This window comes from Pecten maximus, chromosome 13, assembly GCF_902652985.1.
Source record: "Pecten maximus chromosome 13, xPecMax1.1, whole genome shotgun sequence".
In the NCBI taxonomy this organism is placed as follows: Eukaryota; Metazoa; Mollusca; class Bivalvia; order Pectinida; family Pectinidae; genus Pecten; species Pecten maximus.
Window position 1 is genome coordinate 22,448,564 of NC_047027.1, and position 26,529 is coordinate 22,475,092.

The following is a 26,529-nucleotide window of genomic DNA, read 5'->3' on the forward strand; positions in this document are numbered from 1 at the left end:
CAGAATCCTGTCTATAATGTCACCTCTATATAACAGAATCCTGTCAATAAATGTCACCTCTATATAACAGAATCCTGTCAATAAATGTCACCTCTATATAACAGAATCCTGTCAATAAATGTCACCTCTATATAACAGAATCCTGTCTATAATGTCACCTCTATATAACAGAATCCTGTCTATAATGTCACCTCTATATAACAGAATCCTGTCAATAAATGTCACCTCTATATAACAGAATCCTGTCAATAAATGTCACCTCTATATAACAGAATCCTGTCAATAAATGTCACCTCTATATAACAGAATCCTGTCTATAATGTCACCTCTATATAACAGAATCCTGTCTATAATGTCACCTCTATATAACAGAATCCTGTTTATAATGTCACCTCTATATAACAGAATCCTGTCAATAAATGTCACCTCTATATAACAGAATCCTGTCAATAAATGTCACCTCTATATAACAGAATCCTGTCAATAAATGTCACCTCTATATAACAGAATTCTGTCAATATATATCTCCTCTATATAACAGAATTCTGTCAATATATATCTCCTCTATATAACAGAATCCTGTCTATAATGTCACCTCTATATAACAGAATCCTGTCAATAAATGTCACCGCTATATAACAGAATCCTGTATATTAAGGCCATCTGTATATAACCAAATCCTGTCAATAAGTGCCACCTCTATATAACAGAATGCTGCCTATAATGTCACCTCTATATAACAGAATCCTGTATAAATAGTCACCTCTATATAACAGAATCCTGTGAATTAATGTCACCTCTATATAACAGAATCCTGTCTATAATGTCATTTCTAAATAACAGAATCCTGTCTATAATGTCATCTCTATATAACAGAATCCTGTCTATAATGTCACCTCTATATTACAGAATCCTGTATAAATATCACCTCTATATAACAGATTCCTGTCAATAAATGTCACCTCTATATAACAGAATCCTGTCAATAAATGTCACCGCTATATAACAGAATCCTGTATATAAAGGCCATCTCTCTATTACCGAATCCTGTCAATAAATGTCACCTCTATATAACAGAATACTGTCTATAATGTCACCTCTATATAACAGAATCCTGTATAAAAAGTCACCTCTATATAACAGAATCCTGTCAATTATTGCCACCTCTATATAACAGAATCCTGTCAATAAATGTCACCTCTATATAACAGAATCCTGTCAATAAATGTAACCTCTATATAACAGAATCCTGTCAATAAATGTCACCTTTTTATAACAGAATCCTGTCAATAAATGTCACACCTATCTTACCTAATCATGTCAGTAAATGTCTATATACCAGCATCCTGCCAATTAATGTCACCTCTTTAAAACAGAAATCTGGCAATAAGTGTTTTTTTCTTCATTATTAAGATAACATATACCTGTTTGTAAAGGCTAAATCTTTTAGAGAAACTTACACGTATACATGAATGACATATAGATGATTTCTGTCTACTCCTGCTATGTTGATATAGTATGAGTAGGGTCTAACTTTTTCGGCATAGCCGTATAATTTTCTTTTTGCCCCGGATATGACGCGAAAGGTGGCGTTCCTGGTCAAGATAAAGTATGTGATTGGTCAATGTAGCAGTAAATGCAAAATGCAGATATGCAGTTAAAGACGAAACAAAATTAAGATTGAATGCAAGCTGAATAAGTGAACGTATCTATTAAAATGACACATCAATAAAATTATATTCCTGATTCAAATGCAGTCTTATTATTACCAAAAATGATTCAAACTGATCTAATTTTGTTATCCGTGCTGAAACGCATTTGTTCGTTAATTAATTTCACTCGCAGTTTTACATTATAACCACCAGCATTAAAACTATGCCGTTTATCTTTTTCGGCATAGCCGTCTAATTTTGTTTTGGCCCCGGATATGACGCGACAGGTGGCGTTACTGGTCAAGATGAAGTATGTGATTGGTCAATGTAGCGGTCAATGCAAAATGCAGATATACAGTTAAAAACGAAACAAAGTTAAAGGGACCTCATGGAAAACCAATATTTATTTTGTATTTTTCGGCATAGCCGTCTAATTTTGTTTTGGCCCGGATATGACGCGACAGGTGGCGTTACTGGTCAAGATGAAGTATGTGATTGGTCAATGTAGCGGTCAATGCAAAATGCATATATACAGTTAAAAACGAAACAAAGTTAAAGGGGCCTCACGGTAAACCAATATTTATTTTGTATTTTTTTAATCATATTATTGGGTGTATCTTTAAAAAAAATAACCTTCTGAACAATAACCATTCGAATTCGATGATGTATGTACATAAAAACATCAATTATCAATTATTAAAAGGTTATCACAATTCGCTGATCAACAATCTGAATATGCAAAAATTTTGTGACATATACGATAAAGGCAGGCGCACAACAAACTAAAACACATGGAAACAAAAATGGCTTCCAATGTGAATCGACTGCGGTTGAAAACGATAACAGCTTCCGCAATGAAGATAATAATAGGAAAATGGGTCAAACACAATCCTAGAATTAAACTTGGGAAGCAGTACAATAGACTGTAACAGTTCAAACATGAAAACAGCAGTAATACGGACGCCGCTCGTATTCTGCTTGATTGTTTGATAGTAGGTCATGACAATCTCGGTAATATTTACACAAACTCGGGTAAGATTTCCACAATCTCGGTAATATTTACACAAACTCTGTAATATTTATACAGTCTGTACCAGTACATCGCTACTGTCACTATACTATGAACAATGTTTACACTTATTTACACATAAATAGGTGTGCCGTAATATATACAGAACGTGTTATTTAACATTTAAACCACTGTATAATATCGTTATCCAACTAACCCAGATGGAATATAGATATCGCCTTGTAAACTATCGTGTGTTTGTGCTGCCACGATTTCAAAACAGTCACGTAATGATTTAAAAATAATTTCCGCGCTAAATTTAGAGGGGGATTCCCAACTAAATCGAGTGGTCAAGCTGGACATAGGGATTGACTGTGAACATTGGGACAGCACAGAAACATAACTGGAAAGGAACAAAACGCGTACATTCAGTGAAAATTGCAACGTTTTTACCGTGATGTCCCTTTTAAATTGAATGCAAGCTGAATAAGTGGTGCATCTATTCAAATGACACATTAGCAGTCTTATTATCACCAAAAATGATTCAAACTGATATAATTTTGTTATCCGTGCTGAAACTGCGCATTTATTAATTTCAATGTAGTTCGTTAACTTATTTCACCAGTAGTTTTACATTATAACCACCAGCATTAAAACTATGCCGTTTATCTTTTTTTAAAGATATTTCTTGTTTAAAGATATTTCTTGTTTATATTAATTCTTACCAGAAGCAGACGCCTGTGGTTAATGCTACGAAGCACCGTGTGTAGGTATTGCTTTACTGTCCGTAAAAATTGGAATTGGAACTCTATTACTTTTGATGTCAAGTATTGATATATAGAGGATATTGAATGGTTTCCCGTTTAATATCACATACAAAAATGTATAGTTCACGAGTATGACAGAATATCGATATTTTCACGAGTGCGAAGCACGAGTGAAAAATATCGAAATATTTTGTCATACGAGTGAAATATATGTTATATTTAACGGGAAACCATTCAATTTTCTTTTTATTGCATTTCATAAACTTAAAAACAAAATTAAAAACATCGAAAATTAATAGTGTCAAAAAGTGCGGGAATCAGTAATGACGTCATCTCTTTGTGCCATTTTGAAAGGCCTGGTCAACGCAATTTAAACGTTTTCTGCTGTTATAGGAGAATCTGTGCATGAATAGCTAACGTCAAGTGAGTATTTTGTTAAAAACTAGTCTGAAAATTTCAGAAATACAGCAAAATAACCAATTTATCTATCTCCGCTTCGATTGGAAAAAATGGCAAGTTTCAACGAGGTGAATACAAAGGTCCGCTCTGATTGGTCAAAAACGGAAAACTTATATTTTCATTGCAAAATCTGATATTGTCACTGCTAACTTTTTTTTTAGGGGGGGGGGGGGGGGGGGGGGCTCGCATGCTTTTTAGAGCAACCATCAATGGGACTGAGACCACAATTAAGTAAAACGAATAAAGTCCCCTCAGAAATGTATGTATTTCATGGAAATAAATCAAATGCCTGTTTGAACTTGATTTTTGTCTATGAATTTAATGTAAATTTATAGTAGAGATGTCAATCTATGTTTTGTGATGTAAAATATTATTATTGATCATGTTTTTTGTGCGCCAGGGTCCTGTGTGAAAAGTCCTGATTTGACCTCTACCCCTGACCCGGATGTATATAATCCACGTTGGTGACACATTTTGACAGCTATCTCCAGAAAATGCCCAACATCACATGCTATGTTGAAACTTTTATATTTTGCATCTCACATATGCTGGTCTTGGCCAGGTGAGTTGGAAAATTGGATATGAGATATTGGGAATTTACTATGAATTTTAATGTTACAATGAAACATATAGCGAAGCTAATTGTGGTCTCGGTCCAAATATGTAGTGATCGAAGGGGAGTAACTCTGGTAGATTACTATGTAGCTATTAAAGTTTTTTTGTGGGACAGCTCTTTGTGTATGGGAAATAATCTACTGAAAATTATAGGAATTACTTACATTTAACACATTTTCTTGACTGTTATTGTTAAGTATATGGTAAGGTTTTGCGTTTGTTTTCTTAACTCAGAGTTTGCACGTTTATCAGTCAAAGACCGATTATATACTAATATATATAGAGAAAGGTCTGGAAGTCCTCCGTCCAGCAAAACTTGATCAATTTCATTCAAAGTGTCTATATATTAGTATCGGTCTTTGACTTATAAATGTGCTGAGAATATATGCATGAACTTGTTTATTTTATAGCATGTAACAATTTCATTCTTGTAAGGCTTAACCGGCTCTTAGCTTATATATATACATGTACATATGTACAAAAGTCAAAGATTTGTGCACGTCGAGAAGTTTAATTCTGGACTTATCGAGAGTCAGTATCAGTTTTCCCTCACACACATGTACAGTTCAAAGGTGTGGATTTAATTTATCCGACGTCATTACAAGGAGAGGTGTCAATGTAGCACAAATACATCACGCTGTTCTGTGTACCACAAACTTTGCATGTAGGGTCTACATTGAATTGGAAAACAAATTGATCTGTTGGGAGTGTATACATGTATACCGGTTAACAACCTTGACTAAATTTTCGCTCTCTGAACATCAGTGGTATTTGGTCCGATAGTTGAGTATGACGTGGGATTCCATGATCATTGAGCTACATCTTGGTAATGGTTATCCCTCTACATTTTTTGTGGTTAGGTAATCATCAATAACCATTGAACTGCATTAGCATATAGTCATCGATCAAAACAAGAAAATTAAAGTGACGAGCTAACAAAAATCTGCGGGAAACATCTACGGCTGTCAGTGGTCAGCTGGAATCGAAATGTAATATCAATTTAACTCACTAAAACCTAGATATCGAATTTTTCACACCGAAAACATTTTTTTTTTGTTTTTTTTTTGTTTAATGAAAACTAGTAAAATTGAACAAACACTATACAGATTCCGTCATCGCTATGGGAGTTATCGCCCTTTGCACGCGGCAGAATTAATGATGTTGTAATCGCTTGGATACCAGAACCGATACAGTGACCGTACTTTGAACGTATACAATGTACATAATTGACCGTGATATTTGACCGTAGAGTTGACGTACAACGATGAATACTGTGGCTATTACATGGGTCAACCAGGGAGATGTTCTGAATTTTGGACCATGTAGTAAGCTTCAACGGCATATTGTGTGGTTAATAATATGAATCTCCCAGACTAAAAAAATGTCGTCCTGTACCCACTCTTTCATGGTTTTCGTAGGTCACTATCATGCGAAACTCCATTACTTGAATCCATTGATGACGTCAGTAATACCGTAGGGAAGCAAACTGATGTCCGTATACTGTAGAACGAATATTCATACCCTGCCTACACTGCTCTCCGGCAGACCATCTGTGAGAAATTGTCCGTCCCTCGTCCAGAGCTACGTTATCGCAGGCAGCTACGTATACATATACTGGACTTTTCTAGAGCGTTTGACAAGGCGAGACATCCCCTCTTCTGTCACAAGTTGAGGTACAAGAGGCCCGTGTGTCTTTAAACAGTCAATCAGGTTCTGAAATATTGACCGATTTTGACCACACTCATCAGTCCCTGATGGGGGTCAGTCGGGCCAACATGCACATAGTAATGTACCATCAAACTGACACAACAGACTGCTAATTTAACCAAGTTAAAGTGAATTCTAGTAGAAATTCAACAAATGACAGTCAAAAATAAATACGATTTCCCTATGTAAAATATAGTAAAATGTACCTATCCCCAGGGGCAAATATGAGACCCAAAGATCATGAAATTCACAAAGAGGTATGGTCGTTTTCCGCTTATCCTGACCTAGGCCACGTACAGCGATAGTGATGTACATTTTACTTTGAATGATATGGAGTAAATCGGTTATGATTTTACTCTTTTTTATCCAAGTTAAAAATTTCTATCTCAACATTTCTATCTTGATACTTAATATTTTATATTGGATACGCATTTAATGTTAAAAAAATTCTTTCAAATATGACAAAGAAAAATTATATGGTATTATTCTTAGAAACATAGCAAGATATGAGTAAGATACATCTTGTTGATTCGAACTCCGAACCTTCCGGTTGCTAAGCGGTGGTTCTACCATATGAGCTATGCGGACTTATGGGATTGTGAACTTTATGTTATCAGTTAAAGTCAGTCTAGTTAATGCGAAAATTAAAATATTTTATCAACTACGTTTTTTCAATTTTTCGATACCAGCGCATCGGAGGACCACTTTTTAAGAATAGGATTTTAGTTGTCTTTTGGTACATAGAATAAAATAAGACATTGTAATAGTTGGTCTTTTGATGTGCTCTATGTCAAAAAATGATATGAATGCGGGAAAACCCCCCTCGAAAGTTGCAAATAGCCCGATGATGCAACTTCACGGTCACTTAATGTAATATCCATTGCAATGAACAAACAAATTTTTCGCAAATAAGAATTTTCATATGTTATAGATTTAAGGTTTGTATTCAAAAACTCAGTTTTTTTAACAATATTTTTTTGATTTTGAAAACGGTCACCATTAGGTCGAAACAGGCCAATATGCGCCATACCTCGTTGCTTGAGTACCGGCCTTCAGACCCTTCCATGTACTGTATGAAGAATATTTTATTTTACTATATTTGGGTCTTGAGATTCGACCCATTTTCGGCCCCGCCCTCAGTGCCCTATGGGCTGGGGATCATATAATTCACAATCTTGGTAGACTATGACAATGTGAGCTTTCTGCAAAATTTCATTGAAATTGGTTCGGAGGTTTCTGAGTAGAAGTCAAACAAGAGGCCCATGGGGCCTATATCGCTCACCTGGTTGGATTAGATCAAATGCCAAAATAATGTTTAATTCGTATTATTTGTAAATCTCAACAATGCTATATATGGTTATAATGTGGGGTTCCCAACTGCTTTAAAGAAATAATGAAGTCCAGACTCTCTAAGGTCTGAAAGATCTCAATAATTGAGAGTTTTTAGAACATGCATTCATCACTTTGACTAGTAGTGATTTAAAAGAATTACGTCTATTTCCCATATGGGCCCTCGGAGGTCAAAGTCACCATTTATGCAAAATCTGTTCCCCTGCCCACAAGGATGTTTCTGATCAAATTGGGTTCAAATCAATTCATTACTTTATGACTAGTAGCGATTTAAAGGAATTACCTCTATTTCCCCTATTGGGCCCCGCCCATTTGGCCCCTTGGGGGTCAGAGTCACCATTTATGCAAAATCTGATCCCCTTCCGCCAGCCCTTCCGCCAAGGATGTTTCTGACCAAATTTTTGTTCAAATCCATACATTACTTTATGACTAGTAGCGATTTAAAGGAATTACCTCTATTTCCTCTATTGGACCCGCCCATTTGGCACTTCGGGGGTCAGAGTCACCATTTATGCAAAATCTGTTCCCCTTCCCCTAAGGATGTTTCTGACCAAAATTGGGATTCAAATCCATTCATAACTGTATGACTAGTAGCGATTTAAAGGAATTACCTCTATTTCCCCTATTACGCCCCGCCCATTTGGCCCCTCAGGGGTCAGAGTCACCATTTATGCAAAATCAGTTCCCCTTCCCGCAAGGATGTTTCTGACCAAATTGGGTTCAAATCCATTCATAACTGTATGACTAGTAGTGATATTAAGGAATTACCTCTATTTCCCCTATTGGGCCCCGCCCATTTGGCCCCTCGGAGGTCAGATTCACCATTTATGCAAAATCTTTTCCCCTTCCCCAAAGGATGTTTCTGACCAAATTGGGTTCAAATCCATTCATAATTTTATGACTAGTAGCGATTTAAAGAATTACCTCTATTTCCCCTATTGGGCCCCGCCCATTTGGCCCCTCGGGGGTCAGAGTCATCATTTATGCAAAATCTGTTCCCCTTCCACCAAGGATGTTTCTGAATAAATTTGGTAAAAATTCAATAAGAGCTTTTTGACTAGTAGCGATTTGAAGCAAATGTTGATGGACGACGGACGCCGAGCCATGACATAAGCTCACGGACCTTCGGTCCAGGTGAGCTAAAAATGATTACTGAGCCACATCCTCTTTCTTTTCCTTTTTCCTCTTCAGCTTTATGAAGGAGGTCAATATTAATGAACCTACTGGAACTTACATGTAGTTGACTACAGTAAACTGTGTTCATACATAATATGGTGCACCACAGTAAGATCAACCACGACTTTAAGAGTTGCCATGGCAAATAATGACATAATGGGAAAATATACCAATTAACACGACAAACTAATTCTGTAATAAAGATTATTTTATTTAATGAATAAAACAACGGTCGTAAAGACAATGGTATTCCGCTAATGGTTTAACAACAATGATGTAAATGCGATAATATTTAATGAGATGATAATACATGGCCCCATTTCTACAAGAAGACATTCGGAGCGAAGTTTCCCTTTCAATATTGTGTGATAATGACAATGAATACTCTTGTGTTCCATTTAACCACCGCGAGTCAAATAGGTAAATACAAACACCAAATAATTTCAATTAAAACAAATTCATTTCAATAGAAATCAATTAATTTCCCACTTAAATTAATATCAATAATACAGTTTAACAAGCAAACACCAGTTAAATAATACCATTAATGAGTTATATTGGCTTTTTTTTACCAATTAATCAAATAATTAATTTTTATCAAAGAAAAAAAAAGAGAGAGAGAAAAACAAAACACATTTTGAAATTTTACAAAAAATGTGAAATCTGTTGATTTAGTTTATACTATGCCAACAATTCTTGTAAGCGTAAATGGAAGTACAAATGGAGTCTAATGTGGGAGGATACCGGAGTACCAGGAGAATACCCACAACCCATTTGATAAAATGTTATTTACACATTTAAAGAGATTGTTCAAGCTTTAGTTCTATTTTTGTTTTCTGAGATACATACATTTTCTTGTTTTCTGAGATACATTTTCTTGTTTTCTGAGATACATTTTCTATCATTCTATTTCAATATCTCACTCATCAAAAATTAATTTTCTTTCTTAATTCCTAACTATATGCGTAAAAGGATAGCGGAATTTCCCTCGAGCTTATTGGTAGGATGTCTGTCTAGATAACAAGAGGCTGCTAGTCCCAGCATGGGCAGCTAGTGTATTCATTACTCTTATATATATGTACCTGTCACACATCAGGGAATCCAATTGACACTTGAGATTTAGCAATTTCAGAAGTTAGATCAATACTTCTGAGAAACATGAAGGGTCAACACATATGTCAAATAGACATGTTCCTTCAAACCCAAGAGTGAAATCTCATTTTTGGGAGTCAAAAATATACACTCACAGGTCAACTGGATACCGTGAGTATGACATTTTAATCAGCCATATTTATTCCTACTGCTTATGGATATGGAAATAATTGAACAGTGGACACAATACATTAATGAATTGTCTCCCTTAGTTCACGGTCACGATCAATATGGATTTAATTTATAAATGCCCAAATCACAAAAGGTGCAATACATTCATGCGCACAACCAAAACAGTAATACCTCTGGTATCAATATATGCACCAAGCACTATAACATACATTAAAGTCCAACAAAAGTATATATCTATCACCAGTTTCTTATGTACATACACATATATGCTCATGTTTCAACATATCATAATATATACACGTTTAGACCACATCATACACATGGGAAAGATAAAATGACGGTGGATATTTATAGGAAAATGTGAAGTCAAAAAGCATGTCACTTAGACTCCACTGTATATAGAGGGTATGTTCACTCGCACACGTTCAGAAACAGAACACACTTCATCCCCACAAATGTACAAAAAATTGCACATGTATGAGTGCTCACATGTACCCAAACAATATTATGTACTTACATAAATGCATATGAACATATATTACTCATACACACGACACATACACAAACGTTAACAGTACATGTACAAATGATGCCCCAACATAAAATGTGGGTAAATCATTCATATGTAGACAACATTATATATTCACATATGTAGACAAAATACACACATAATGAGAATGTATCTCACACAGCTCCACAGGGACTAGAAATACGATGTACTACATACTGCTAGCGCGCTTCATGGAATTTGCCTCTGTCCAGTTGGCATTCATATTGACTTTGAATGCCAACTGAAAGCCATTCAATGCTTAAATATTCTCTGACTATTCATTTTTTGCCGTATCCAATGGCTGTGAATATGGCAAAATTAAATCCCCACAAATATTGCCAACTACACAACATATGGACCACAGGTTGTGAATTTGTGTCGAAACCCTATGCAGAGTTCCTCTCTTAAAAAATACACGTGTATTTGGCTAGGCACAGTGACATATATATACATTCAAACATACAAAGTTGCACATGTACAGAATAATATAGACAATGGCCTTAAACTCATTCGTATGTACACAGCACAGGTCAATTTGTACACAATACACACCAGTACTGGTTACATGTGTAACACATATATACATGAGCACACGTACATTAGCTTGCTAGCTACACATCGCGAAAATGACTATATGAACTGCATACATTTCTTAATGGATTTGAAGAGATAAAATTCTTAAATGTTCACAGTCATACATATAAATAACGGCAATTCTGTACAGTATTGTTTCTTTTGTACATACAGACCTGTACACTGTTCAGATTGGTTATCACAACTAAAAGTGTGCACACATTGTTCAGCCTATTACATATGGTTTTTATGGAGATAAAACCTACATGACCTCATTTATCAAAAACAATAGAGGTAAAGATAGGTTCCTGATAAATATTTTATTAAGTCTTTAATTAAATCTTTAGCTAACTCAAACTACATGGAAAATGAAAGTAGAATTTTTTTTTTTTAATTTCTTTCTAACTTAAACTATATGGAAAACGAAAGTAGCCATGTTTTAATTTCTTTTTATCAGAAAATGATGAAAATGACCAAAGAGCCTTTAATGGCGTACAGTGCATGGTTTGCCCTAATAACAGAGTGGTGAAAGAATATCAGTTTCTATGACGAGTTGTACTTTTATTTTCCACTATTACTATGTTTCCTCCTTAACATTCACACTGTCTGGTACTGTACCCGTGCTTAGGTTAAGTGGCCTATTTGCCTGACCTGCTTTCGAAGTATAAATTCCCTGGAGTTTTGCAGCTAGAATGTCTTTAGTTGACCGAGAGATATTGGTTAGGTGATACATCTGGGAGGCTGGCACTGACCCCTTAGATGACCCTGAACTTTGACCTTTTGATGCCGACCCAGCTTTCTCTACATGCATTTTTCCACTTGAGTTCACTTTAACTATTCTCTTCTGTGAGTGGCTGCGATAAGGAGAACTGTCCCTCTGGTGTGGAGAACTGCTTTTAGGATGAGTGGATTTGTCTCTATTGTGAAACGTACCACTGGGAGAAAAAGAACTATTTAAAAGGTTAGAGGAAGTGTTTATGGGTGGTTTCAGCAAACTTCTTTTCACCTGATTAGATAAACTGTTTACCATGTTATTGGTACTGTTAATTGGATTTTGGGAATTCTCTCTTGATTGAATGTTACTGTTGATAGCATGAGTAGAACTTTCACTTCGATTGATAGAATTCTCCCTCAGATGCGGGGACCCATCTCTAGCTATGGTAGAGCTGTCCCTTGAATTTAGGGAACTTTCTTTGTGATGAGAATGTCTTTCTCTAAGGGGTGGCGATTCTACATGGTGGTGCTTACTACCTCCAGGTTGGGAATTATCTGGGTCTGCGGATGACTTGTAATGAGGAAAACTATGATACAGGGATTGGTGCCTGCTGGAGCTCAGAAGAGACGATGCTAGTTGGCTTTGCATGGATTGGACTTGATTTGTAGTGGATGGAGCTTGGCTCTGATGCAGTTGTGCTACACTTGTACGGGACACTGTTTGGTCCCGTGGGGTTTGATCATGACTTTTCGGCGATTGGGAAGAACAAATAATTTCTGAGGATGGGTTATGCTTAACATCGAAGGGTGTTTTGCGAAGTGGTGGAGTGTTGGTCCTCTTTGATTCAAAACCTTGTCTAGAACCACTTGAAGACATGAAGGCTGGAGACAATTGACGTGGAATTTCAGGTATATTCACCTCGGCTCTACTTTGTGTTTGTGGAATCGTGTTGTCCAGCTGATCACGTCCATTGAGCAAATTTTTTGGGACCAAATTGATAAATTGGTATGCAGAGAGTCGATTGTCACTGTTCATTTCTTGTTTAATGTCTGTGGAGTCGGAAACACTCATTGGTTCCTCTCCTAAACATTGAGCGATTACGCCCTGGTACGGTCTAACAGAAGACTCGCTGGAATTGGAGTCTGTATTATGAATGGTGAATTTGAAATTCTTTGTACATGTGCTGTTTACATTCTCAGTGTTAACTATAAGGTGAGATTTGCTTGGAATTCTGGGAATTGGAATCTGAAAACAAATAAAAATAAACATATGTTAGTCTTTTGAAAATCAATCATCTTATAAAACAAATCACTATTGAAACCTATATCTTTTATATCAGACTATCTAAAAAAAATCATGATATACTTTTGAATAAAACATAGAAAGAAATATTTAAAGTATGAAAGTGGCCATTACTCCATCTTCTGCTATTTTTATAACTATAATGTTTCTCTTGGTGCATTTTCACTGTAGCAAGAAGATTCTTCCCATCAGACTTTTGGGCCATTTTTTCCCCTTTGTAAAGTATCAAGTACAAAAATCTCTTTGGAAAAGACAATTAAGCTATTACTAAAGACTTAAACCTGCCTTTTTCAGTCCCTCAAAATCACTTGACTGCAGCTATTTAGTTAACCTTTGACATTTGTTATAACCTTACTGTTTTAACTTTCTGATGACATCTGTATCAAATTTGAGTGACCTTTACTCCTGCCAAACTACCAGTATACCATCAATATTTGTTGACCTTTGAACTCATTCTGATGACCTTAAACCTACATTTTGCTGACTTTTGTATATATATACTTTATCACTTCAATTAAGGTTGGATGGCTTTACACCCCATTAACCTTGACCATGAATATCCGTTGACCTTTGAACTCACCTTTTTGGTCGGAGTACTCTCCTTGATTTCATGGTAGGCCTGGGAGTCCATCCCCTTCAGAAGTAATGTAGCAGCATCTTGATAGCCACGAGCCTGGGCTGCCATGACAACTGTTATTCCGGCATAGTTAGTAAGATCAACATTGGCACAACGCAACTGAAGAAACTCAATCATTGACAGGAAGTTGTGCTCTACTGCATAAAACAGGGGTGTTTTCCCACTTTTACCATCCTGCAGAAAAACGGAAGAAAAGTTGTTAAAAAATGTTGCGTTTCCTCATCCTAATATATTTAAAATTACCAATGATCAATACTTACTCCCTCTTCTGTGTTACCACACTATATATGTACTGGGAAATACAAAATTAAATATACAACTTTGAAACCTGAAAGTTGACTTTTAAAGATACAAGAGGCTCGATTGGCCTGTATCAATTCCCACTCGCAGAAATGACGCCTGGGTAGTGTGCCATGTGAGATTAAATTTAACAAGAGGACCATGGGCCTTAACCAAGCAATAGATTGAATGAATACATTCATTAAGCAAAAATATTGTCCAGTATTTATCCTTGCAGAGGACAGATTATTGTTTACACTATCACGTTTTTACTTTTTTTGTTCGTTTACTTCCAACTGTTGACACTAACCACACCGTTCACTGTGTGATATTGTTGACTTCCTAACCACAGTATGTGACTTTCGTGAGACAACTTTTGATATAACTTTGTCCAAGATGTCTCTTATAAAAGAATCGGCACTTTTTTCTTTGACATTGGTCGATGTTGCAGTCGTAAACCCCATACCAAAGAGCGACTGTTGTTTTGACTGCTTCGATAGCGCCATGTTTGTTCAAGTAATGGACTGTAATCAGCGAAGCGCTTGAATTAAACAGCGACTTTCCTTAGTGTTTCAAAGCGTCTGAACGATCCAAGATGTTTGTAACAGCACGAGGTAAAAGGCGGTACGCAGCAATCGGGAATTGATGTGTGAATACATGATTACGTTGGGGTAAACGTACGCATTTTCATTATTATTTGATGCGTAATTCGATATTTTTTATGGGTAATTACGCGTTCACGCATGTTATCTGTAGCACTGATCTATGAAGAGTATTTCATTCTACCATATCTGAGAGTATAAGAAGAGAATTTTTTAAATTTCAGTCAATTTGACCCTTTTTGGCCCCGCCCATCAGCCCTGGGGGTCAACCAGGGCCAACATGTACATACTATGAAACTGTCATCCAATGCTGATTATGTGAACCAAGTTAGAATGAATTCCAACAGAAATCCAACAAATAATAGTCAAAAATGTGATTTCCCTATATAAACTATAGTAAAGTTTACCCCCTCCCCATGCCAGAAGCAAATGTGAGACCCCAAGGTCATGAAATTCACAATTTTGGTAAAGCACCTTAAGACCCTTCCATCTATGATGAGTGTTTAATTCCACCTTATCTGAGAGTAGAGGAGAAGATATTTGAAGTTTTAGTCAATTTGACCCTTTTTGGCACTGCCCCTCAGGCCCCTGGGGGATGGGAACCATATAGTTCACAATTTTAGTTGACCTTTAGCCATAGAAGCTCCCTGCCAAATTTCATTGAATTTGGTTCAGTGGTTTTGGAAAAGAAGTTGAAAATGTAAATTGTCTATAAACGCACGACGGACAAAAGCGATTAGAATAGGTTACCGGAGACTACTTTGTCTAAGGTGACCTAAAAATCTTTCTTTCAGGATTCATGAAACTCCATGAAATATATCCTTTCCGAGATTATTCATTTTAAGTTCATGAATTTCATGAAAAATATTCATGAAGAAATCAAGAACATTCATCAATTATCATGAATAATTTAAAATACTTTCGCAGAAGATTCTATCTAGCCAACATAATACTTTACCCTGTGGATGCTTAAATTCCCACCCGAGTTGTTATTTTTTTCTTTAAACAATGTCTACACTTACCAGAATATTGATGTCTGCTCCTGCTCTTAGTAGCATATCAACAATCCTCTCATCGTTTCTCTCAACTGCTGTGTGAAGGGGAGCTAACCCTACAATCAGATTGAAGAAAAGATGCACAATAGATATTAGCAAATTTCAATACAAATTAAAGTGTCAGATACATGTACAGTAGAGACAAAAATTGAGTTGAATGCATCATACTGCTGCTTCATTCTTCTAGGACTTGACAGTGATGCTAAGTGCTAAACATGTTGATACCCAGAAAGAAAGAGAGGAAATTAAACACAAATAGGCCAAAAGAAATGTCGAAGTCCGGATAGTGAGGTACAATATCTCTGTAATTAAAAACGCTTCAGAAATTTCAGTATTTTATTTTTTGAATGTTATTTGGCAGTTTAACAATGTTAAATCAAAAATGTGTGGCAGTATTACATTGCATTATATCATTTTACAGTCCATTGACAATTTCAGTCACTTACCGCCAATGACGGCAGTATAACAAAGTTCACTGTACAAAGGTTATACTGTTAAAATAGTGTCAGGTTTTGAGTAGTAATACTGTACCCTCAAAGTTCCTGGTGTTAAGATCAGTTTTATTCTGCGAGTGTTGCATCATGAACTCCAGACAAGCTGAGGACTGTACTTTGACCGCCAGGTGGACTGCATTCTCCCCACGCTTGTTGACCAGGTTAGGATTCGCTCTGGCTAGCAGCAGCGTCTTCACTGCATCAACGAAATCCAGCTCAACAGCCAGGTGAAGTGGTGTCTGTAATTTAATGTTCAATGTTACGTGAAACAAGTATACAAAGGTTAACCCAGTATACAAAGGTTAACCCAGTATACAAAGGTTAACCCAGTATACAAAGGTTAACCCAGTATACAAAGGTTAACCCAGTATACAAAGGTTAACCCAGTATACAAAGGTTAATCCAGTATACAAAGGTTAACCAATTATACAAAGGTTAACCCAGTATACAAAGGTTAACCCAGTATACAAAGGTTAACCCAGTATACAAAGGTTAACCCAGTATACAAAGGTTAACCCAGTATACAAATGTTAACCAATTATAAAAAAGTTAACCCCGTGTGAAAAGGTGAACCCAGTATAGGAAGGTTAACCAATTATACAAAGGTTAACCCAGTATATCAGATTAACCAATTATACAAAAGTTAACCCCGTGTGCAAAGGTGAACCCAGTATAGGAAGGTTAACCAATTATACAAAGGTTAACCCAGTATATCAGATTAACCAATTATACAAAAGTTAACCCCGTGTGCAAAGGTGAACCCAGTATAGGAAGGTTAACCAATTATACAAAGGTTAACCCAGAATACAAAGGTTAACCCAGTATACAAAGGTTAACTCAGAATACAAAGGCTTACCCAGTATACAAAGGTTAACCCAGTATACATAGGTTAACCCAGTATGCAAAGGTCAGTCCACCAATAATACAAAGGTCAGCCCACAAATAATACAAAGGTTAACCAATAATACAAAGGTTAACCCAGTATACATAGGTTAACCCAGTATACAAAGGTCAGTCCACCAATAATACAAAGGTCAGCCCACAAATAATACAAAGGTTAACCAATTCAATAATACAAAGGTTAACCCAGTATACAAAGGTTAACCAATAATACAAAGGTTAACCCAGTATACAAAGGTCAGTCCACCAATAATACAAAGGTCAGCCCACAAATAATACAAAGGTTAACCAATAATACAAAGGTTAACCCAGTATACAAAGGTTAACCCAGTATACAAAGGTTAACCATTATACAAAAGTCCATCTAATGGGAAGTGAAAGGTCAAATAAGTTTGCAAGTGTCAAACCTGTAACACAATGATCTCTACAACTAAGCCATCCCTACAACTAAGCCATCCCTACAACTAAGCCATCCCTACAACTAAGCCATCCCTATAAATAAGGAGCCTTCTTCATTTTTACAAAATCATCAATCTCAAAATTGGTAAAGTAAAAGTGGTTCACAAATAAACCCTATCCAAACTTCAAAAATAGTACACTAGGGAAATGGGCTTCTTTGAGGATAAAAACAGTTTTTAATACTTAAATTTTACACCAGGGAAGGGGGGAGGGGGAGGCATATCTCCGGTAAAATACCGTAAATACCCAAGTATCCAGTCTTACCTGTTGAGCTTTATTATATTTGTCCACACTCTTCCCAGAGATGGACATCAGGTGGACAAATTTCTGGACCATGACAATATTCTCCTGAGCCACAGCGATATGTAAAGGTCTGAAATAGATTACAAGGATTATAAGGAATTTCTGAAATTGAGCTGTTGTTACTATTTTAAAAATTAAACCGAAACAACTGACCAATTTTCGCTTGCAATACTATCAGAGAATCTGCAAAATGCATTTCTTCTCTTTTTGCAATTTTCCCCACACATTTCAACAAGTCCATAGATAAAAAAGAAACATATTTTACAATTCTGAACTTTCATTTCACTTAATAATAAATGATATGGTTCTGGTTTTTTTCTTCAAATTAAACACAACATATAGCCCTTAGGTTGCTCACATTTTAACAGTAATGGCCCCAAGGCCAAGGATAAATTATAAACGTATTTTTATTCTTCTTGTGAATTGCTAATTATGTACCTGCAGTTAATTACAATTGCACATTTGCAGGTGACAAAAATTGATAAGACATGCAAAAACAGAGAGTAGCATTTAATTAGGGCCGGTTTTATTAAAACAACTTTTCATTAAACCAGCTAGTAAGTAGTAGTCTGCACAAGTTAATAAACTTGTAAAAATCAGACTTACATAAACTCTTGCCCGTAACAATAATCTACATTTCTTTAAATGTACTTACAAGTCACCATCCTCATCCTGCTGAAGGGCCATCTGCATTTCTGTTAGGAGCATGAGGCTAGTGCGGGGGTCAACACTCACAGGGTTCAAGGTCGCTGAGGTCACTGGGGTCGCATTGACAGGGACTATGACAGAAGAGGCAGAAGAGGGCAGTGCTGAAAATATAAACATTACTGCCATAAATCTATTATTCAACTAATGTTTTATATTTGTTCAACATTTCAGTAAGAACATTATTATTCAAAAGAGTCTCATGATCATCGCTAATGTTAAAAATAATCTGAAACTTTTTTCATTTCATAATTGCTGAACTTCCCCCAAAAATATCACATGTCCTTGATGTATTTGTTTTGTCAAGATTCAAAACTTGCAGGGGAACAAAATTTAAAATACAATGTAATAAATATGGGTTTTATTGAAAAATGTTCTTGCAAACCGACACGTGTGATTGTTATTTCAGCCCTTTGAAACATTTATCATCTTTTTGGGATAACGATGAGGATATATCTTAGGAGAGGGGGTGGGGGTTACATAATATAAACAACCAGAGGTCGAGTCATTATGAGGATGGGTACCCAGGGATTTACCGGACGCAAATTCCTGCGTATATTACTCCCAAAAAACGTCACGGGACTCTCATATAAGATACCTCTGCGTCCCATGGGACGCACTTATTTATATTGGTGTCTTCCCTGATACAATGTCTTTGATGAATTGATGCTATATTTGCATTTAACATTGATAAATTGGAGTCCTCTTGAAATATACATCGACTGTTTGGAAATACCATTATATTATCATAGTGTTTCTATTTATAGCAACAAATGCATTTCCGTTTCAATAGCCTAGTTGTGATTGTATCTTGGTGAATTGTTGGCAAAACATTCTGATCAAGTGCTAGACAAATGGCAAAGGCACCTGATAGAAATTAATGCCAAAATCCATCAAAGAAAAATTGCATGATGCTGATGATGGTTCCGACTACCTATTTCCCCAGGGGAAATAACTCTGAAAAGAGTTTGACTTACTCAAGTTTTTTTTTTTTTTTTTTGATAATAAAGGAATTGTACAAATTTTACTACTGTTAGTAGACATGGTATATCTGGGGAAAGCAAGACAATATGATTAAAAATCATTAATAATATTTCAGATCTAGATATCATTGGAAAATTTAAATAACCTGCACTGTACAGATTAATTTTAATGAATATTTAAAATTCTGAAATGGATTCCACAATGTATAATATTTCATGATCATTGGTTTAAAATAGTGAACTGTATGGTTTTTCCTATTGAAACAATTCTCAAGGTTCCTGAAAAGAAATTTCAAAACACTTGGAGAAAAAGAATAAAAAAGAATAACATTTATTCCAATTAGAATCAGCAGTAACATAATTTAACCACCAAATGAATCATATTTTGTATAGTACAATAGAACATGTGATTATCAATGACCACATAATGCATACTTAATAAAAAAAATCCTACCTACCTGCATGTAATAATATATACATAAATATATTATTGAAACTTAAATTAAATATTAATTCATTTTCATATCAAACAGGAACCAAACTTACATAATGGATAATGGTTCAACAATTAGTATTTAAAATATTAATGTCATCAATCATGATTTATTTTATGATTCACGATGGCACTAATATGCCACACTGACTTATATTTAGCAGATCTAGAGTTATTAGCAAAAATAGCAATGTTAAATATGTGGACTCTCATTTATTTTTCATAGACCCTCAAATTTTTTGGCTGGCAGTCCCAAAGGACTCCCATTTTCAAAATGTGAGGTAAATCCCTGAGTACCTGAAGACACCAGTAGTAGCAACATCTGAAAGCATTACAAAGACACACAGCCCAGAAAGAAAAGATACAAGTGTTGCAATAGGGCACGAAGAAATAACAAGAATATACTATATGTGAAAACGACTTATTTCTATGAAATAACCAATTTTGGCGTGGATGAAAAGTGTTTCTTCACAGAGACAATCTTAATTGATACTTTGCTTTGTAAATTATACAATGAAGTATATTCATTAAGTCACGTATAATTGACTTTTCAAAATCATAATAGTATGACTTTGATGACAGATCTGTATTACAAGTTAAACAGGCCAGTTAAATGATAAAACTCAGTTTTACCTAGAACTTGTTGATGTTGGTCATACTCGGGTTCAACTTTAACCATCGTTAGGTCAACAACATCGCCGCCCTTTTCATGCTTGGATGCTTGACTTGTTACCATAGAAACACTGTCCTCCTGGCTGCCACTATTCATATAGCTTAGTAACTTTCGCTTCTTTAAAGGAAGAGCTGAATCTAAAGAATCAAATTTATTACTATTTGGAGGTTGTAGAAGTCTATCTACGGTTGACTGTGTGAACTCCACACTATCTGTACTGGCTGCTGATGCTGGACTGACCTGGGCAGTTGGACTGCTTAATGACTTCACCTCTGTAGTTTCATTGTTAATCACAAGCGGTAGTTTTAGCACCAATTGTTCATTAGATGCCTGCCGATGGTCTCTGGCCGAAGCTGTCAACTTGGATAGAATGGCGAGTTGTAGTGCATTTGGTATGTTAGATACTGGTTGTATGTTAGTTGGAGTAGCCACGCCCCCTTGACGTGTCCGAGGGGGCGCAGTACCCACACGAGAACCTTGAGGGATGGGCGCTACCCGTTCCTGTGACCTATCACTGTTATTGATCCCTGCCTCATTAGCCTGTCCTCCGAGACGAGAAACTCCACGTGCTTCATTCATTACTCCTTCGACCATGTTGTTAGCATCCCGGGGATTCCCCTCAAGTCTAACTGTGCTAGCTCCACGTTGGTGATTGGTGGAGCGTGCCCCTCGGCCTCTCCCGCTACGGGACTTTCCCCGTTTAGATTCTGTCCCAGCTTTAGTCCCATGAGGGGATTTTTGAGAATTTCGAGTCCGCTTCTGACCTCTGGTAGTTTCCTTAGGTGGCGAGGCGACATCTGCATCTTTCTCCAAATCGGAAGATAGAAGAATAACTGAGGACAAACAAGACATTGCCTCTGCGGCCGCAATGCGATCCGCTCGTTCCTTTTCGGCCAAATTTTCCGCGCTGGCGACAACATGCCCAGGCGACTTTTGACCCGATTTGTTCCGTTTTCCCGACATTTTACTCACTCTTTGAACTCTAGTCTCAATCATGATACTCTAAGTGTCCATATTTACATCTTCACAACATCGTGTTGCTTTTCAAACGTCCTTGAAATCGTCAACAATAGCATTCGTCAACACATTTCATATCTTCTTTCGAAACACCTACCATGGAAAAATGGCATTTCGGGAAAGTCCCAGGGTCACGTGTGCCATTTCAACCAATGACAAGTGCGCTCGCCTGCAAAACGGGGATTTCCCTACAAAAGCACAAACCTGTCTACCATCTATAAATAGAAATGACCTCGCCGGGACTATTTTTACTTGATCGACCCAATTTGCCTTATGAATCAGTCTTAATGCGTAGTTGCACTCACGCTCGAACTTACGGGTAGGTAATGTCATATTGTATAGCAATGTTTTCATTTTCATTGTCAATATCCTAATTCGCCGTTTCATAATAAAGAAATCCGATTGTATTCAATTTTAAAGATTGTACTTGTAAAAGACACACTTGTAAGGTGAATGCGGATAAAAATAGAATGTGGAATGTTTTTTGTGAATTGCCTAAGCGGCAGGATGTTGTGCATAATATTAATCCGGACTGTATATGTGACACGTGTTTAATTGTGTTTACACACTATTTTACATTTGTTCATCAGTCTCATATTGGTTTTCTGTATTTTTTAAAAATCAAAAGCCGGAATAGTTATAAAACAGCCGCCATTGCTTCAACAAGGAATGCTATTTTTAGGTCCCCTGTGACGTTGCATGGTCACAGCCCAACTTGCATATCTCTGTCGAAATCGTGGTGTAATATAGATCTAGTTCTATTTTCTGAAACATCTTAAAATCCATTTTTTTTCTAATTTGAATAAATTACTGTGCTTTGAAAAGACATATACCTTATAATTACTTCTATGCCATGTCGATGTATGACAGACGGAATCTATAATTATAATTAGTATATGTGTCGACCGATTTCTGGGTTTTCCAAAATTCTGAGTCAGCCATATGCAATATATAGATCTGCATGGAATGACATTTAAAATAGGTTTCAATGGGCACGGCGTGTATTGATCAAATGCTTACATCACGGAATTGCACATGATATGGGTGCTCATACAGGTCACACAGTGAATGAAGTAATGCAATATTGTACACGTGTTTAAATTTCGGATTAAATTATTATCATAATTCTAACCTGATTTATTAAATCGCTATGCGAGTAAAAATATACAATTCATGTGTATAATTTTTGGTTTTACGTTGTATGTGTGTAGATAAATGACGATGCAACCACATATTTTCTGTCATAATGCGACAGTTACAAAAACAGCTGTATTTTATAATCTTGTCTATCGACTGACCTACTTCAAAGTTAAACAACGTTTAAAATGCGAACATATTTGGAACATAAATTATTGATACCGTTTCAATAAAAATGCCTATTTGCAGGATATAAATAGAATACTTGGTCAGTGTCTTAAAATACAAGCTGTATGTAATTTTGGCTCGGGACAGAAAGACAAAGTGCAGCTTATATTTAAGACACTAACCAAGTATTCTCTATATATGTATAGATAGATCTAATATGTATGTAACACGCGTCCATTTTGAATACATTTTTGTGTATTGATTATCATTCTGACTTCTCAATGACAACATTTTTTTGTTTTGGTACTAATTTCACTTCTTCGAGAACAGAACGAAAGTAAATCCCATCAAACCGAACCAACGTTTTATTTAAAAAAAAGTGCATTAAAATAATTTATATTAAATGAAGGTTAAAGGTCATCGGAAAGTGGCATTTAATCATTTAATAATTAATATATATATACATATATATATATACATTGGGTTAAAATCTGCAATAAAGGCCTGCTAGCTGTGTCCCTGCAATATGTTTTTAGCCTTCTGAACTTTTCCCAGGGGTCTTCCCCGAACACCAACTCTGGTTAGGGTGGGGTGTTTACATAGAGGTTAAGATGTATTGATAGGGAGTTATAGTCTGTTACAGAAATGTTCTCTGTGTTAGAACACAGGTAAATCAGAACACAGGTAAATCAACTCACCTGTTAGGTGATCAGAAAATCATTTTGCTATTAGCTGCTAATCAAATATTATTTTATTGTATAGACGATCCAAACGGTTTCAGAAATACGGTGTATAAAACTGAAGCTCACTTTGGAAAATCATCATATTTTGCTTTGATATTTGAATTATCAACATCTTGGCATACATAATTTATTGATGTACATACTGAATCTTGAATTGTAAAACAATTGTATCGTTGGATACTTTTGAATCATATTTTCTGTAAAAACGTGCCATATTCATTTACTTTGTGCTTGTTTTCAGATTTAGTGTAAATATTTTAAAAATACTCTAATGCAATTATTTAATTTACATTCCTTATATTATTTCAGCAAATTAAGCCTGGTATCATTTTCATTCAATTAGTACAGGTTTTCTTCAAATAGCTATACATATATTGTTTTTTTCCAGATTTGTTTAGATCATCATTACTTTTATATATTATTTCTATAGATCAGTTCTGGTAGAATAATCTTCTGGTGTGTATCTGTTTCAGGTTTCTTTAATAGAAATATTTCTTGTTTATCATACAAGGAATGGCGAATGCACAGGTCAACGTTAACTTCATCATCAACAAATATTGTCATTATCTTAAAATACTTCACATCTAAAATTAGTGCTTTGAATTTTGTATTTGTATATTTATTCTGATATACAATAGCAAACCTTATAGTTAGGCATAGTGCTTTGAAAAGTTGAGTTTTTATTCATTTCATATATATCTATTTATATAATATTGTCATTTCATTATTAATATTAAAATGTTCTATATGATAGTGCTTTGAATTTAGAAAACTATATCTAATTCATTAATCATATACCTGAGCTGACTCTATTTTTTTTTTACCTGAGTTGGTATTTCATATTGAAACAGACTATAACTAAACTTCAAAGACCTTCCTATAAAAACACCTTCCTTTGTCTTTACCAGAGTTGGTGTTCAGGGAATAAGCCCTTTCCCAGTACTTACAATTGCTTTCTGTTCACAATAAAAAAGAGTTATGTAATCTTGGAAAATATTTACAATCAAGCTGGTTACTACGGTCGTGATTCCAACCTTTAGTATAGATCAATATCGTTTGTACGTGTTTATCTCCAGCTATACCTATTTTTTGTTCATACCCTAACTATTCATCTAAATTATGTACAGTTTTTTGTGTACACTTTGTATTTAGTGTTGAATTAACGATGTTAGTTACTTATCTCTATTTATATCTATTTATATATATTGTTTGTTCATCATGTAATTATTCTCACAAAGTATATATTTGCATTTGAAAATCCTAGATACTTATATTAGTTATACCTATTGTTTGGTAACTACTATATATCTACTCTTACAAACTGTATTATTTACTTTTTATTAATGACTTAAGGTACTCGTCTCCAGTTATGTTTATTGTTTTGTCCACCCCCTGACTACTCTGACAAATTGTGCTTTTGTTGTTAAAATCAATGTTTGCGGATGTTTTTTCACCAGTTACGCCTACTGTTTTGTTCATCCTCTATAACAATTAGTTACGTATTGTATATATGTGTATGTTGATGCTTCTATGTTATACTTATGAGCCGTAAGGCTTCAAGTTGAATAAACTAAACTAAACAATAGGAATTTGCCCGGGGGCCAGATTGAATCCAAACTAAATTAATTGGTGCCATGTTTAGAAAATCTAAAGTCTCCAGGGCCTGAGATTTGTCATATTTTAGGCCGTTGTCGCGAAACAAAGACCGGTAAGTTCAAGAACTGACCCGGAAATGTAATGAATTTGTACACCTGTCATTCTTTAGCTCGTGCACCTGCCCAAAGGGCCAAACAAGTGGGCTTTTATGCATTGTATATAAGCTGTGGTGCGGCGTCCGCCGCCTGCCGCAATCGTCCGTCTGGCGTCAACTTATTTTCCCTAAATGCATCGAATCATGATATTTGGCTGGAAGTTTGGTTCTTGGGATGGGGTTCACAAAGATTTCGAAAAGACATGACCTTGACACATATTCAAGGTCACAGGGCAAGATTAAAAAAATAAAACCGTTCTTTTTTTATTCAATATTTATTTCTAGATAATATTCACGTGTAAATTTTTTCATTAATAAAAAAATAAAGTAAATATTTTCTATTTTTACACAAATACAAAGATCAAGCCACCTCCTCCATTGAAAAAACGGACTATTTGTATACACTACAACTACCACCACCACCACCACCACCACCACCAAAATTATATTTCGAAGTGTACGAAATTCATTTTTTTTTAAATATGTGACGGGTTAAACCAAATTTGGGTAATTGCGGTTGAGAAAAATATGGATTTGCAAACTGCAAACAAAGAAAAATAATTCAATTAGAATAAAATGTTGGCGAGCAGTTAATAAATCAATGTAATTTGATAATTATCTGTTTGATTTTTAGTTTGTATAATATTATTATTGCTATTTTTTTTGTGTGAATTTGTTTGTTTAAGGGTTTAACGGGACAAGACAGTTAGGGTAACACTAGGAGGATGTCAACGTTACACTAGACGCCAGGGTCATATGAGAACGTGTGTCAAGGTCACAGCAAAAGCCAGAGTCAATGTAAACAGAGCGTGCTACTTCATCAGCTGATCAGTGTTAGTCTGCAGCGGTTGCCTCCCTTGTACAGACAAACAAGGAAAAAGAGAGGACAGACAGTATCAAATCATTTTATTTATTTGTTTGTTTGCTTTCTTTTACGTGTTTAGGAATCGATAGATAGCTACATTTGTAGGT

The 26,529-nt window shown here is 35.6% G+C and overlaps 1 protein-coding gene across 1 annotated transcript; it reads right to left on the bottom strand.

Moving 5' to 3' along the window:
• Positions 1-8,925: 8,925 nt before the first annotated feature.
• Positions 8,926-21,880, bottom strand: LOC117340910 (ankycorbin-like). Its single transcript, XM_033902692.1, has 7 exons — positions 20,703-21,880; positions 18,544-18,697; positions 17,850-17,958; positions 16,264-16,465; positions 15,700-15,788; positions 13,740-13,970; positions 8,926-13,102 (listed from the first exon to the last, which is right to left on the bottom strand). The coding sequence occupies exons 1-7, from the start codon at positions 21,736-21,738 to the stop codon at positions 11,720-11,722; spliced, it is 3,204 nt and encodes a 1,067-aa protein (XP_033758583.1). The 5' UTR covers positions 21,739-21,880; the 3' UTR covers positions 8,926-11,719.
• Positions 21,881-26,529: the final 4,649 nt, after the last annotated feature.